The sequence below is a fragment of the Capricornis sumatraensis genome, chromosome 2 (assembly GCF_032405125.1).
Source record: "Capricornis sumatraensis isolate serow.1 chromosome 2, serow.2, whole genome shotgun sequence".
In the NCBI taxonomy this organism is placed as follows: domain Eukaryota; kingdom Metazoa; phylum Chordata; class Mammalia; order Artiodactyla; family Bovidae; genus Capricornis; species Capricornis sumatraensis.
The window spans coordinates 21,947,337-21,960,066 of record NC_091070.1 but is presented as its reverse complement, the minus strand read 5'-3'; the positions used below and the strand labels follow the sequence as shown (position 1 = coordinate 21,960,066).

The following is a 12,730-nucleotide window of genomic DNA, read 5'->3' as shown; positions in this document are numbered from 1 at the left end:
CTCCGGGATGGGGAACCCAGTGTGGGATTCAGAACTCTCACTCCTGTGGGAGAACCTCTGCAGTGTAATTATTCTCCAGTTTGTGTGTCGCCCACCTGCGAGTACAGACTTTATATCATGACTCAGCCCCTCCTGCCCATCTTGTGGTTCCTTCTTTGTGTCTTTTAGCTGTAGACGATCTTTTCAGGAGGTTTTGGTCTTTTTTCGTAGATGGTTGTTCTGTAGATAGGTGTGGTTTTGGTGTGCTTGTGAGAGGAGGTGAACTCAGGGTCTTTCTATTCTACCATCCTGGTCGATCTCCAAGTAGCTGTTCATATTCTCACCCTTGGGTGGGTGACTTACCCGGGCCATGGTGGGTGAACACTTAGAGGCTCTTTTATTGAACAAGGCAACACTTTCCTGCATCTCTGCTGTGCTCTGGGCCTGTGGCCTAGACTTCTGTCCCTGGGCTGGCGATATACCCCTGCACTGGGGCTGCTGTGTGTTCTGGTCTCTGCCCAACTTTACCTCCTGCCCACTGTAGGTTCCCTTCCTCCATTTCTGACACCTGTCTTCTTTTTAAGTTTAACTGTGTATTAAACTTTTGTTATCTCTTTAATATTTTCTCCAAAATTTGTATTGTTTAGAGTGGGAAAGGGAAGGGGTTTTTTTTTTTTTTTTAATCTTCTCAGAGTATTTTAACTAGAAATCTCACTATGCAAGTTTCTTTAATCTCATTAAGTCTCAATTTCTTCTTCAGGAAAAGTACTGGAGAACATACACATGAATACTGAAGCATAGTTTCTGCAAAAAAGTATTTTAAGAGCAGCGTAGCCATTTTAGTGTTTTCATTAGTACTGTAATAACTGTGATTCCATTTTTTCTCCAGTGCTAAATATCTCTGTAGGCATAAGGATCAGTTGTTGTAAATATTAAAGTATTTTTAAAAATTTTGTTGTTGTGTTAGGGGAAGCACACTGAACTGAAACCGCCCACCCTGGCCAGGCACCATAGTAACCATTTGCATGAGTTGTTTTATGACAGGAAATCCCGATAAGGAATACCGAACTAGTAAGCCACTACCAACTGGAAGAGTTCGGGAAAGGTTGAAAGGAGACACCGTGTGTCCGTCTACTTCCCAGAATCCCTCTTGCTAGCATCCATCTTGGCTGAGTGATGTGTGCACCACCAGGAAAGACTCTGAATTAGAATGATTGGCCAAAGACCACCCAGAAACTAATCCCATCACCATAAAACCCGACATTGGGAGCCACGCGGCAGAGCAGTTCTCCTGGGTTCCCTTACCCTATTGCTCTCCACCCGGGTGCCCTTTCCCAATAAAATCTCTTGCTTTGTCAGCACATGGGTCTCCTCGGACAATTCATTTCCAAGTGTTAGACAAGAGCCCAGTTTCTGACCCTGAAAGGGGTCCCCCTTCCTGCAACAGTTGAAACTTTTAAAAATTGATAAAAACAGTACACATTGGGAGTTCCTTGGTGGCGTTTCGGTTAGGGTCCTGGGCTTTCTTTGGTGGCCCGGGTTCAATCTCTGGTCTGGAGCTGAGATCCCAAAGGCCATGTGGTGTGGCTGAAACAAAATAAAGTACACATTGAATGGAAACCAAGAGTCACAGAGCAGTATTGTTGTTCAGTTGCTAAGTCCTCTTCGACTCTGCGACCCCATGGACTGCAGCACACCAGGCTTCCCTGTCCTTCACTATCTCCTAGAATGTGCAATCTTTCCCAGCATCAGGGTCTTTTCCAGTGAGTTGGCTCTTTGCATCAGGTGGCCAAAGAACTGAAGCTTCAGCTTCAACATCAAACCTTCCAGTTCAGGGCTGATTTCCTTTGAGATTGACTGGTTTGATCTCCTTGCTGTCCAAGGGACTCTCAAGAATCTTCTGCAGCACCACAATTTGAAAACATCAGTTCTTTGGTGCTCAGCCTTCTTTGGGCTACTTTGGTGGCTCAGAAGATAAAGAATCGCCTGCAATGCGGGAGACCTGAGTTCGATCCCTGGGTTGGGAAGATCCCCTGGAGGAGGGCAGGGCAACCCACTCCGGTACTCTTGTCTTGGAGAATCCCCATAGACAGAGGAGCCTCATGGGCTATAGTACATGGGTCTGCAAAGAGTCAGACACGACTGAACAACTAAGCACAGCAGCCTTCTTTATGGTCCAACTCTCACATCCATTCATGGCTATTTGAAAAGTATAGGTGGGGTCTAGCAAATTGCTGTGTCTTTGAACAGTATAGATTTTTAGATCAGAGACTACAGACGGGTAGCCCTAGAACCCAAAATAGTTTTAAGTTTTAGATTATTTTTAAAATTTATTGAAACCTCAAACTTTTTTATTTCGCTGGCACAGTGTTTCAGAAACTAGATTTGTTGCTGACACTTGAAAATGGCGACATTTCACAAAAAATTCAGGTATCCAACTTCTCTTAAGTCATCAGGATAATCTGAACATACTGGGGCTACTTCACGAATAGGTGAGGAAGAGCACAGCAGCTGGTGCTCGATGGTTGCTCTCCCTCGTTTTCCCTCCATTAGAGGCCAGAGGCCCCTTGCCATTTGTTGTTACCCTTGTGAAAGCGAAAGTCACTCAGCCATGTCCTACTCTTTCGACCCCATGGACTGTAGCCTGCCAGGCTCCGTTCTTGGAATTCTCCAGACAAGAATACTGGAGTGGATAGCCGTTCCCTATTGTTACACCTTAAATGTTATTTTAAAAATAGTGCAGAAATAGTAGTATATACCTATGTTTTCTATCAAAAATAGGAAAAAAAAGTTAGGTAGTCAAAAACCATATTGTAAATATCGGTAAAAAAGTTAATCAGTTAATCCAAGGAAGAAATGAAAAATTTTCTTTGAGCCAAATTGGAGGATGTTAACCTGGGGAGAACATCTCAGAAAGCTCTGAGAATTGTTCCATCACTGAGAAGTCAAGGCACAGTTATAAAAGATTTTTGGGACCAAGGGCTGTACATCAGGTGTTGTATTATTGCCCGTTTATATTACCGAGATCCAAGTGCCACGTGACCCCTTGTGAGATCAAGAAGGAATGTTATCTCTGAGGAGTTGTCTTATTGATGCTAGGAGAATATTGCTCTTTATGACTGAGCAGGTATTTCTGCCGATGGGAAAGTTTAGGTTAATGCATAATGCAGATACATAATGCACAGTGGGAAGAGAGAGGAGGCCAAAGGACAGAAAAAAATTTTTGTTTTTCTTGTCTTGACCTAAAATAATGAATTTTATTTCACATATGAAAAATGTAGAAGAAACTATTTTGTGATAGAAAGGAAGACAGTGCCTACCTATTTAATAGGACATCTGTGTCAATTTTTTCTTGCACTTGGCTTGCTTCACTTATTTATGTCATCCTGTTTCGACCTTGTGAACATTTCAAATTGCAGCCCCCTCTTCGCTCTCACAGAGAAGGCAATGGCACCTGACTCCAGTACTCTTGCCTGGAAAAATCCCATGGACGGAGGAGCCTGGTGGGCTGCAGTCCATGGGGTCCCTAGGAGTCGGACACGACTGAGCGACTTCACTTTCGCTTTTTACTTTCATGCATTGGAGAAGGAAATGGCAACTCACTCCAGTGTTCTTGCCTGGAGAATCCCAGGGACGGGGGAGCCTGGAGGGCTGCCATCTCTGGGGTCCCACAGAGTCGGACACGACTGAAGCGACTTAGCAGCTTGGCTCTCTAAGTTCTGCTCGTTTTCATTTCTAGTCTGTCTTCTCTTTTGCATTGCCCTCGTTTAACCTCGGTAATTGAGTGTGTTTCTATGGGAGAACTACTGAGAACTTCTGAAACAACAGAAAGTCCACCTTTACTCAGGCCTGTGTGTTCCATCCCCTACAGCTCACACCTTCTAAAAAGTAAAAGTCTCCCCACCAACTCGCTGGTGATTAGATTTTTCAAATTGCAAAGCAGATGTTTCTGTTCAACTGTTAGAAATTGAGGGTTTAAGCACAAACACCCCAAGGAAGACCCATTAACTAAAATTTACTCACATTACATCAACAAGTGGAAGGAAGAGTCTAGATTTTTCTATTTTGATTTTGTAGGATTAAGAGAGCCCTGGGCAACTGATAGAGGGCAGGGTTTTTTCCTTGGATGAGGATGGAGATACAGGTACGAGTATGTGCATATGTGCTCAGTCGCTCAGTCCTTTGTGACGCTGTGGACTGTAGCCCTCCAGGCTCCTCTGTCCATGGGATTCTCCGGGTAAGAATACTAGAGTGGGTTGCCATTTCCTTCTCCAGCTTATCTTCCCTACCCAGGGATTGAACCCTCGTCTCCTGCATTTTCCTGGAATGACAGACGGATTCTTTACCACTGAGCCATCTGGGAAGCCCAGAAGTAGAGTACAAGACATACCAAAGGGGGGAAGAATTAAAATACCACTGTTTCATGTGGAAATTTGTAGCCATTGTTTAAGTTTGTGGTTACATGGATTGTAAATGGAACTTTTTATGTTTTTGCGGGGTGGAGGGGGTACTTGTTGCCGTGTAGCTTCAAATTTTGTTTGTAAATATAGTGTTGCCATTTGTTTTGCAGATTGTGGGGTTAGTGATATGCTTTCCTAAACAGCAGGAAAGTTGAAGATGTCTAAACACTTAGTGGCCTTGACAGTGACCGCCCTTCTTGGTGTGGCTGTCGGAGGGTTTGTCCTATGGAAGGGCTTCCAGCGCCGGAGGAGTAAATCGAGCCTGGTGACCCGGCGGCGGCTGTCGCAGCAGCAGCAAGTGCCAGGCGGGAGAGAGCTGCCCGCTCCAGGAGAGGACCAGCCACAGTCCATTGCCCCCAGAGCCTCATGGGAAGAGAGGATCCTTGGAGCAAAGGTGATGACTGTGTCTCAGGAGGCAGAGTGGGATCAAATTGAGCCCTCACTTAGGAGTGAGATAGAAGATTTTCCAGTGCTTGGAATCGACTGTGAGTGGGTAAGTTAAAAAGCAAAACTGAAACAAGTATTTTCTGCTTTTCCAGAGATCTTGAGTAGTCAAATAGAAGATAAGATTAAAGGAGAATTAGCTTGTTCTTAATTCAGTTCAGTTCAGTCGCTTAGTCATGTCCGACTCTTTGAGACCCCATGGACAAAACGCCAGGCCTCCCTGTCCATCTCCAACTCCTGGAGTTTACTCAAACTCATGTTTATTGAGTCAGTGATGCCATCCAACCATCTCATCCTCTGTCGTCCCCTTCTCCTCCTACCCCCAATCCCTCCAAGCATCAGGGTCTTTTCAAAAATGAATCAGCTCTTCACATCAGGTGGCCAAAGTATTGGAGTTTCAGCTTCAACATCAGTCCTTCCAATGAATTTTTAGGACTGATTTCCTTTAGGATGGACTGGTTGGATCTCCTTGCAGTCCAAGGGACTCTCAAGAGTCTTCTCCAACACCACAGTTCAAAAGCATCAATTCTTCTGCACTCAGCTTTCTTCACAGTCCAGCTCTCACATCCATACATAACTACTGGAAAAACCATGGCCTTGACTAGATGGACCTTTGTTGGCAAAGTGATGTCTCTGCTTTTTAGTATGCTGTCTAGGTTGGTCATAACTTTTCTTCCAAGGAGTAAGCATCTTTTAATTTCATGGTGCAGTCACCATGTTCATTGATTCTGGAGCCCCCCAAAATAAAATGTGTCACTGTTTCCACTGTTTGCCATCTATTTGCCATAAAGTGATGGGACCAGATGCCATGACCTTAGTTTTTTGAATGTTGAGCTTAAAGCCAACTTTTTCACTCTCTACTTTCACTTTCATCAAGAGGCTCTTTAGTTCTTCCCTTTCTACCATAAGGGTGGTGCCATCATCATATCTGAGGTTATTGATATTTTTCCTGGCAATCTTGATTCCAGCGATTCCAGCTTGTGCTTCCTCCAGCCCAGCATTTCTCATGATGTGCTCTGCATAGAAGTTTAATAAGCAGGGTGACAATGTACAGCCTTGATGTACTCCTTTTCCTATTTGGAACCAGTCTGTTGTTCCATGTCCGGTTCTAACTGCTGCTTCCTGACCTGCATACAGATTTCTCAGGAGGCAGGTCAGGTGGTCTGGTATTCCCATCTCTTTAAGAATTTTCCACATCTCTTATTAATTCAGCATAATACCTTGCCAGGATTCTGTTATCTCTGTGTTCTGGATATCTGGAATACAGTTTTAGGAGCCAGGAAATGTAATCAAAGGAGGCCCCAAGCAGAATGTGAAGTTGCTCAGTTGTGTCCAACCCTTTGCGACCCCATGGACTGTAGCCTACCTGGCTCCTCTGTCCATGGGATTTGCAAGGCAATAGTACTGGAGTGGATTGCCATTTCCTTCTCCAGGGGATCTTTCCGACCCAGGGATCGAACCCAGGTCTCCTGCATTGTACACAGAGACTTTACCGTCTGAGCCACCAGGGAAGTAATAGCTGCCACCAAATCAGATCACTGGTTGGTAGGAGGAACTAAAGATGCCAATACAGTGATGACCAAGAAGAGAACACCTGATGCTGTGGGGAAGGCTTAGTATTCACACAAGGCCTTACAGAGCTACTGAGGGTATTTCTTTATATCAGCAATAGTTGAGTAGTAGTTTATGTCAGTGACCTTGGGCCATCAAGAAAGGATTGGCGATTTTTAGTTGATTGTGTATAAGAATTATGTCATTTTAGAAATATTAACATATTTCTATGTTATTTTAGAAATGTTTACACCAACAGCAGTAGAAGAAAGCATTAGTAAACATTGAGCTTTAGTAGATTAGGAAAAATCTCATTTGTCAAACACCTTGATTATTCCAACCAAATGAAGTATAACTGCAGAAACAATAGGGTAGGATGAAGTGAATAGTTAGTAGCAGCTATTGATTTAATAGTGATATGTTTACTATAGCAGAGTAAGTTAAAGTGGCAAATAATCCAAAACCCCCTTCATTTTAGCTTTCAGTGTATTGAACTTCCGCTGATGCCACACCTCCCTTCGGGTGTGATTGCATTTCCCTGATTGCTGCCACAGAAAAACCTTCATCCATCCTCCTTTCCATTCTTCCATCTCTGATTCCCTTTCTCTTTTGTTTGCTTTTGTATATTTGCTTAGTTATTATTTTTGTCCTTGTTTTATACAGTCAGTATTTGTTTAGATTTACCAGTGTTTACCTTTTTCTTTGCTCATCGTTCCTTGTATCTCAGAACTTTCTGGCATCATCCTCTTTAAGTCTGTCATTTAGAAGTTCACTTTTTGAGGGCTCATTGATAGTAAATTAATTATTATTCTGTGAAAGTATTAGTTGCCCAGTCGTATCTGACTCTTTGAGACCCCATAGACTGTAGCCCGCCTAGGCTCCTCTGAACTTGGGATTCTCCAGGCAAGAATATTGGAGTGGGTTGCCATTCCCTTCTCCGAGGGATCTTCAGACCCAGGGATTGAACCTGGGTCTCTTGCATTGCAGGTGGATTCTTTACTGTCTGTGCCATCAAGGAACCCCATTGTTCTGAAAATGTCCTTATTTTGCTTTTGATCTTTGAAGATATTTTCACTGGATACAAAATTCTAGTTTAGCAGCTTATCAGTTTCAAGGTCACTTTCCACTGTCTCCTGGCTTCCATTGTTGCTGTTGCAAGTAACTGTTTGTCTAAATGTTGATTCTTTATACGTACTCAGATTTTTTGTAGACACTTTTAAGATCTTCTTTTTGAATTGCTGATTCTGAAGATTCACTAATAATCTAAGAGAGACTAAGTGTTGTCGTCTTTCTGTATTTCCTGCTTGGGATTCAGAGAGATATCTGGATATAGTGACTGGTGTTGTACATCGGTTCTGAATTCTCTTTGAAGGTTACCTTCCCTGTTTTTTCTTCTCTTCTTTCTCTTCTCACCCCTCCTCTTTCACCTCTTCTTTCTTGTTGAAATTTGATCAGCTATATTCTGAACTTTTTTGCTCTCTGACATGTCTTGTAATCTCTTTTATATTAAACATGTCTTAATCTCTGGATTTATTCTGCACAATTTCTTCAGGTCTATTTTTCAGTTCTCTTTTTATTTCTTTCATTTTGTCTAATCTGCTATTTAACTTACTCCTTGAATCTTTTTTTAAACCTTTTTTTTTAATTGTGAAATAAAACACATCAAGAAAAGTGCCTGAAACAAAAATATTAATATAATAGCTAGATAGTTTATCTAAAGAGAACAGTGTGTAACTGGAAACTAGGTCAAGAAACAGTATTTACTAGCACCCCAGAAGCTCCCCTTGTGGCCCCTTGTAATCATTGTCCCCCCCACCAGGGTTACTATTATCTTGATTTTATGGTATTTACTTTCTTGTCTTTCTTTATACTTTTACTACTTAAACATGCATCCCTAGACACTATAGTTAAGTTTTGTCTGCTTTTAAAATTTAATGCAAATGAAAATATCTAGTATGTATTTTGTGTCTGGCTTCCTTTGTTCCAACATTATGCTTGTAATGTTTACCCATGTTGTGTGTGACTGTGATTTCATTACCATATGTCCATTGTGTGAATGTATCATGATTTTTTCATCCATTTTAATGTTGATGAACTTTTGGGTTGTTCACGGTTCGGGGCTGTTACGAAGAATGCTGAAGTGAACAAACGCACTTATTATTGGGTGTACAGTATTTATGAGTGGAGTCCTGGGTCTTGGAGTTTTATGTATATCTTTAACTCTTATAAATAATGCTAAATTGTATTCCAAGATGGTTTTAACTAGTTTACCGTCATCCATAGTAATGAATGTACCCGTTATTTTCAGCCATTTTCAGAAGTGGTTCTAAAAATTTAACTTCTCACTAAGACTGTATGAAAATTGCCTTTGTCCAATATCCTTGTCCACATCTGGTACTGTCAGATTTTAAAATTTTAGCTCTTCTAATGGATGTGTAGTCATATTTCATTGTGGTTTTGATTTGCATATCCCTGATTAGCTCTGAGAGTGAGCGTCTTTTTAAAAACTTTCTATTGATCATTTGGACATCTTTTTTTAATGGAGTACCTGTTTAAGTCATTTCCCTCCTTTTTTTATTTAATCAAGTTTTCTTTTTCTTACTGATTTATAGGCGTTCTTTTATATTATAGTTATGAACCCTTTGTGAGTTAAATGTGATGTAAATGTCTTCCCCCATTCTATGGATTGCCTTTACATTCTTTTAAAGCTTGATGATCAGAAAATCTATATAGTGCTGTGTAACAAGCCTTACCTTATCTCTCTAGTCATGAGTATACTCTCCTATATTATTTTCTTGGAGTTTTATAGTTTTAACCTTGCATATTTAGATTTTATACTCTATCTGGAATTGAGTGTGTGTGTGTGTGTGTATGATGTGAGGTATAGTTGAGTTTCATTTTTTACCCTCATGGATATTCAGTTGTCCTAGCACCATTGGTTGAAAAGATAAAAATTTTTCTCACTGCTGTGCAATGCTACTTTACTATAAAACAAGCATCTGTATATGAGTTGATCTATTTCTGGACACTCTAGTAATCTAATTTTCTATTCTTCCACCGGTGGTCACAAACTGTCTTGGTTATGGTTGCTTCATAATGACTCTTGATAGATGTGACAGCAAAACTTCCTCTTTTTTTTTTGGCCTGACCTTAAGTTCTCTGACCAGAGATTGAACCTGTGCCCCCCTGCAGTGGAAGCGCAGAGTCTTAACCACTGGACCCCCAAGGAAGTCCCAGCAAAACTTTCCATCTTGTTATTTTCCCAGAAGGTCTTGGATATTCTCGGTCCTTTGCATTTCCTTAAATATTTTAGAATCGACTTTTTAAGTTCTACCAAAGAAAAATTCTTGATATTTTGATTGCATTGGATCTAATAGATCAGTTTATGAGGAAATGACCTTATTCTAATATTGAGTTTTCTAATATAAAAATATTTATTTAGATCATTAACTTCTCTTAGTAATGTATTTGTAGTTTTATGAGATTTAATAAATTCTATTACAAGTGAAATCTTAAAAGATGTTGTTTCTGATAGATAGAAATGTCATTTTATTAAAGAACTTAACTAAACCCACTTATTAATTCTAATTACTTGTAGATTCTTTTGGATTTCTGTGTAAACTGTTATGTCATCTGTGAAGAGAGAATTTTCTTTCCAGTCCTACACTTTGTATTTTTTTCCCTGCCTTACTGTTCTGGCCAGGATCATAATAGAGTACTCAGTATGAGTGGTGATAGTAGGCATCCTTGATTCATTCCCTGTCATAGAATGACAGCTTTCAACATTTTCACATTGAGTATGTTGGTTGCATAGCATCATCGACTCAATGGATATTAGTCTGGGCAAACTCTGGGAGATAGTGAAGGACAGGGAAGCCTGGCGTTTTGCAGTCCATGGGGTCTCAAATAGTCGGATATGACTTAGCAACTGAAGACAACAAATGTTATCTGCAGTAAGGTTTGTTTACAGATTGAGTGAGTGAGTGAAGTTGCTCAGTTGTGTCCGACTCTTTGCGACCCCGTGGACTACCAGGCTCCTCCGTCCATGGGATTCTCCAGGCAAGAATACTGGAGTAGGTTACCATTTCCTTCTCCAGGGGATCTTCCCGACCCAGGGATTGAACCCGGGTCTCCCGCATTGGAGGCAGACGCTTTAACCTCTGAGCCACCAGGGAAGCCCTGTTTACAGATTAAATATATTCAATTCTATTCTTGGTTTCTTTTTCTTTTTAACTTATTTGGCTGTGCTGGGTCTTAGTTGTAGCACTCAGGATCTTCCTTGCAGCATGTGAGATCTAGTTCCCTGACCAGGGATCAAACCTGGTCCCCTGCATTGGGAGCACAGAGGCTTAACCATGGGACCACCAGGGAAGTCCCTACTCTTGATTCTTAAGAGCTTTTATGTTGTTTTGTTTTTCTGGTCTCTTGTGTGATCTTAGTTCCCTAACCAGGAAGTGAACCCAGACCCTTGGGAGTGAAAGCATGGAGTCCTAATCGCCAGACTGCCAGGGAATTCACTAGAGGTTTTTTTTTTTTTTTTTTTTGGAAGAATGAAATGTTGTTGGAGCAATATAGATGGATCCAGAGGATACTAAGTCAGACAAAGACAGATATTCTAGGATATCATCTAATATGATACAAATGAATCTATATACAAAACAGAAAGAGATTCACAGACATAGAAAACAAATCCGTTTTCTGTTTAACAAAGGGAAAAGGGGGTGGAGGAGGGATAAATTAAAAGTGTGGGATTAACAGATATAAACTGTTATACATAAAATAGATAAACAACAAAGGTTTATTATATATCTTGTAATAACCTATAATGGAAATTAATCTGAAATATATATATAACTGAATCACTTTGCCCTACACCTGAAACTAACAATTTTATAAATCAATTATATTTCAGCTTTTTAAGTTTTTTTAAATTTTTTTTAAGTTTTTTAAAAATCATGAATAGTTGTTGAATTTTATCAAGTGCCTTTTCTGCATTTCTTGAGATGAGTATGTGGTTTTTCTCTGTTAGTCTGTTGTTGTGATGAAATGCATTAATTTTTAAATTCCTGGAATAAACCCAACTTGGTCATGATGTCTTATTCTCCTTATACATTGTTGCTGATTTCATTTTGCTAGTGTTTTTAAGAAAATCTATATTCATGAGTGATACTGGCTTATAATTCTACTTTCTAGAAATGACCTTGTCAGATTTTTTTTTTTTTCCTTGTCGGATTTTGACTAAAGTATGAGGCTGGCTTCATACAATAGGTTAGGGCTGTTCATTATTTTTGTGTTCTCTGGAAAAGTTTGTGTAAGATTGTCAATTCTTTTTTCCTTAAATGTTTGATTAAAATCTACTGGTGCAACCATCTGGAATTTTCTTTTAAAGGAGGTTTCTGAATTATGAATACAATATTAAGATAGTTTGGAGGCTATTCATATTTCCTATTTCTTCATGTCTATTTTGATAAATTATATTTTTCATCTAAATCTGTCTTTTTTTTTTCAAAATTTTAAATTACAGACGTATACTTGTTTATAATATCCTCTAACAATTTTTTTTCCCTGTCAGAGGGATATGTAAGGATGGCTCCTTTTTCATTTTTGACATTGCTTATTTGCTTCTCTCTTTTTTCTTGATTACTCCTTCCATGTGTTTATCAATGTTATTAGTCTTTTCAAAAAATCAGCTCTGGCGTTGTTGGTCTTTATTGTTTGTTTGTGTTCTATTACACCAATTTGCGCTGTTCATTATTTCTTTTCTTCGACTTGCCTGAGTATAATTTGCTATTCTCCATCTATTCGTCAACCTACTCTAATCTGACATCCTATCATACTGCTGCACTGAAAGTGATGAAGTTGATGGCTTTCTTGTTTTCCAATTCAGTGGACACTTATTTGGACTCATGTTATGCTAGCTCTCCAGAGCATCTGTGTAATTCCTGCACGAGACATTCTCTCTGGCTTTCATGCCATCAGTTCAGTTCAGTTCAGTTGCTCAGTCATGTCCGACTCTTTGTGACCCCATGAATCTCAGCACGCCAGGCCTCCCTGTCCATCACCAACTCCCGGAGTTCACTCAGACTCATGTCTATCGAGTCAGTGATGCCATCCAGCCATCTCATCCTCTGTCGTCCCCTTCTCCTCCTGCCCCCAATCTGTCCCAGCATCAAAGTCTTTTCCAGTGAGTCAACTCTTCTCATGAGGTGGCCATAGTATTGGAGCTTCAGCTTTAGCATCATTCCTTCCAAAGAAATCCCAGGGCTGATCTCCTTCAGAATGGACTGGTTGGATCT

The 12,730-nt window shown here is 40.3% G+C and overlaps 1 protein-coding gene across 1 annotated transcript in view; it reads left to right on the top strand.

Moving 5' to 3' along the window:
- Positions 1–4,596: 4,596 nt before the first annotated feature.
- Positions 4,597–12,730, top strand: part of EXD2 (exonuclease 3'-5' domain containing 2) — a 32,171-nt gene continuing 24,037 nt past the window's right edge. Inside the window, exon 1 of the mRNA XM_068966075.1 lies at positions 4,597–4,932. Within this exon, the coding sequence (XP_068822176.1) occupies positions 4,597–4,932 (336 nt within the window). The remainder of the gene's footprint in view (positions 4,933–12,730) is intronic.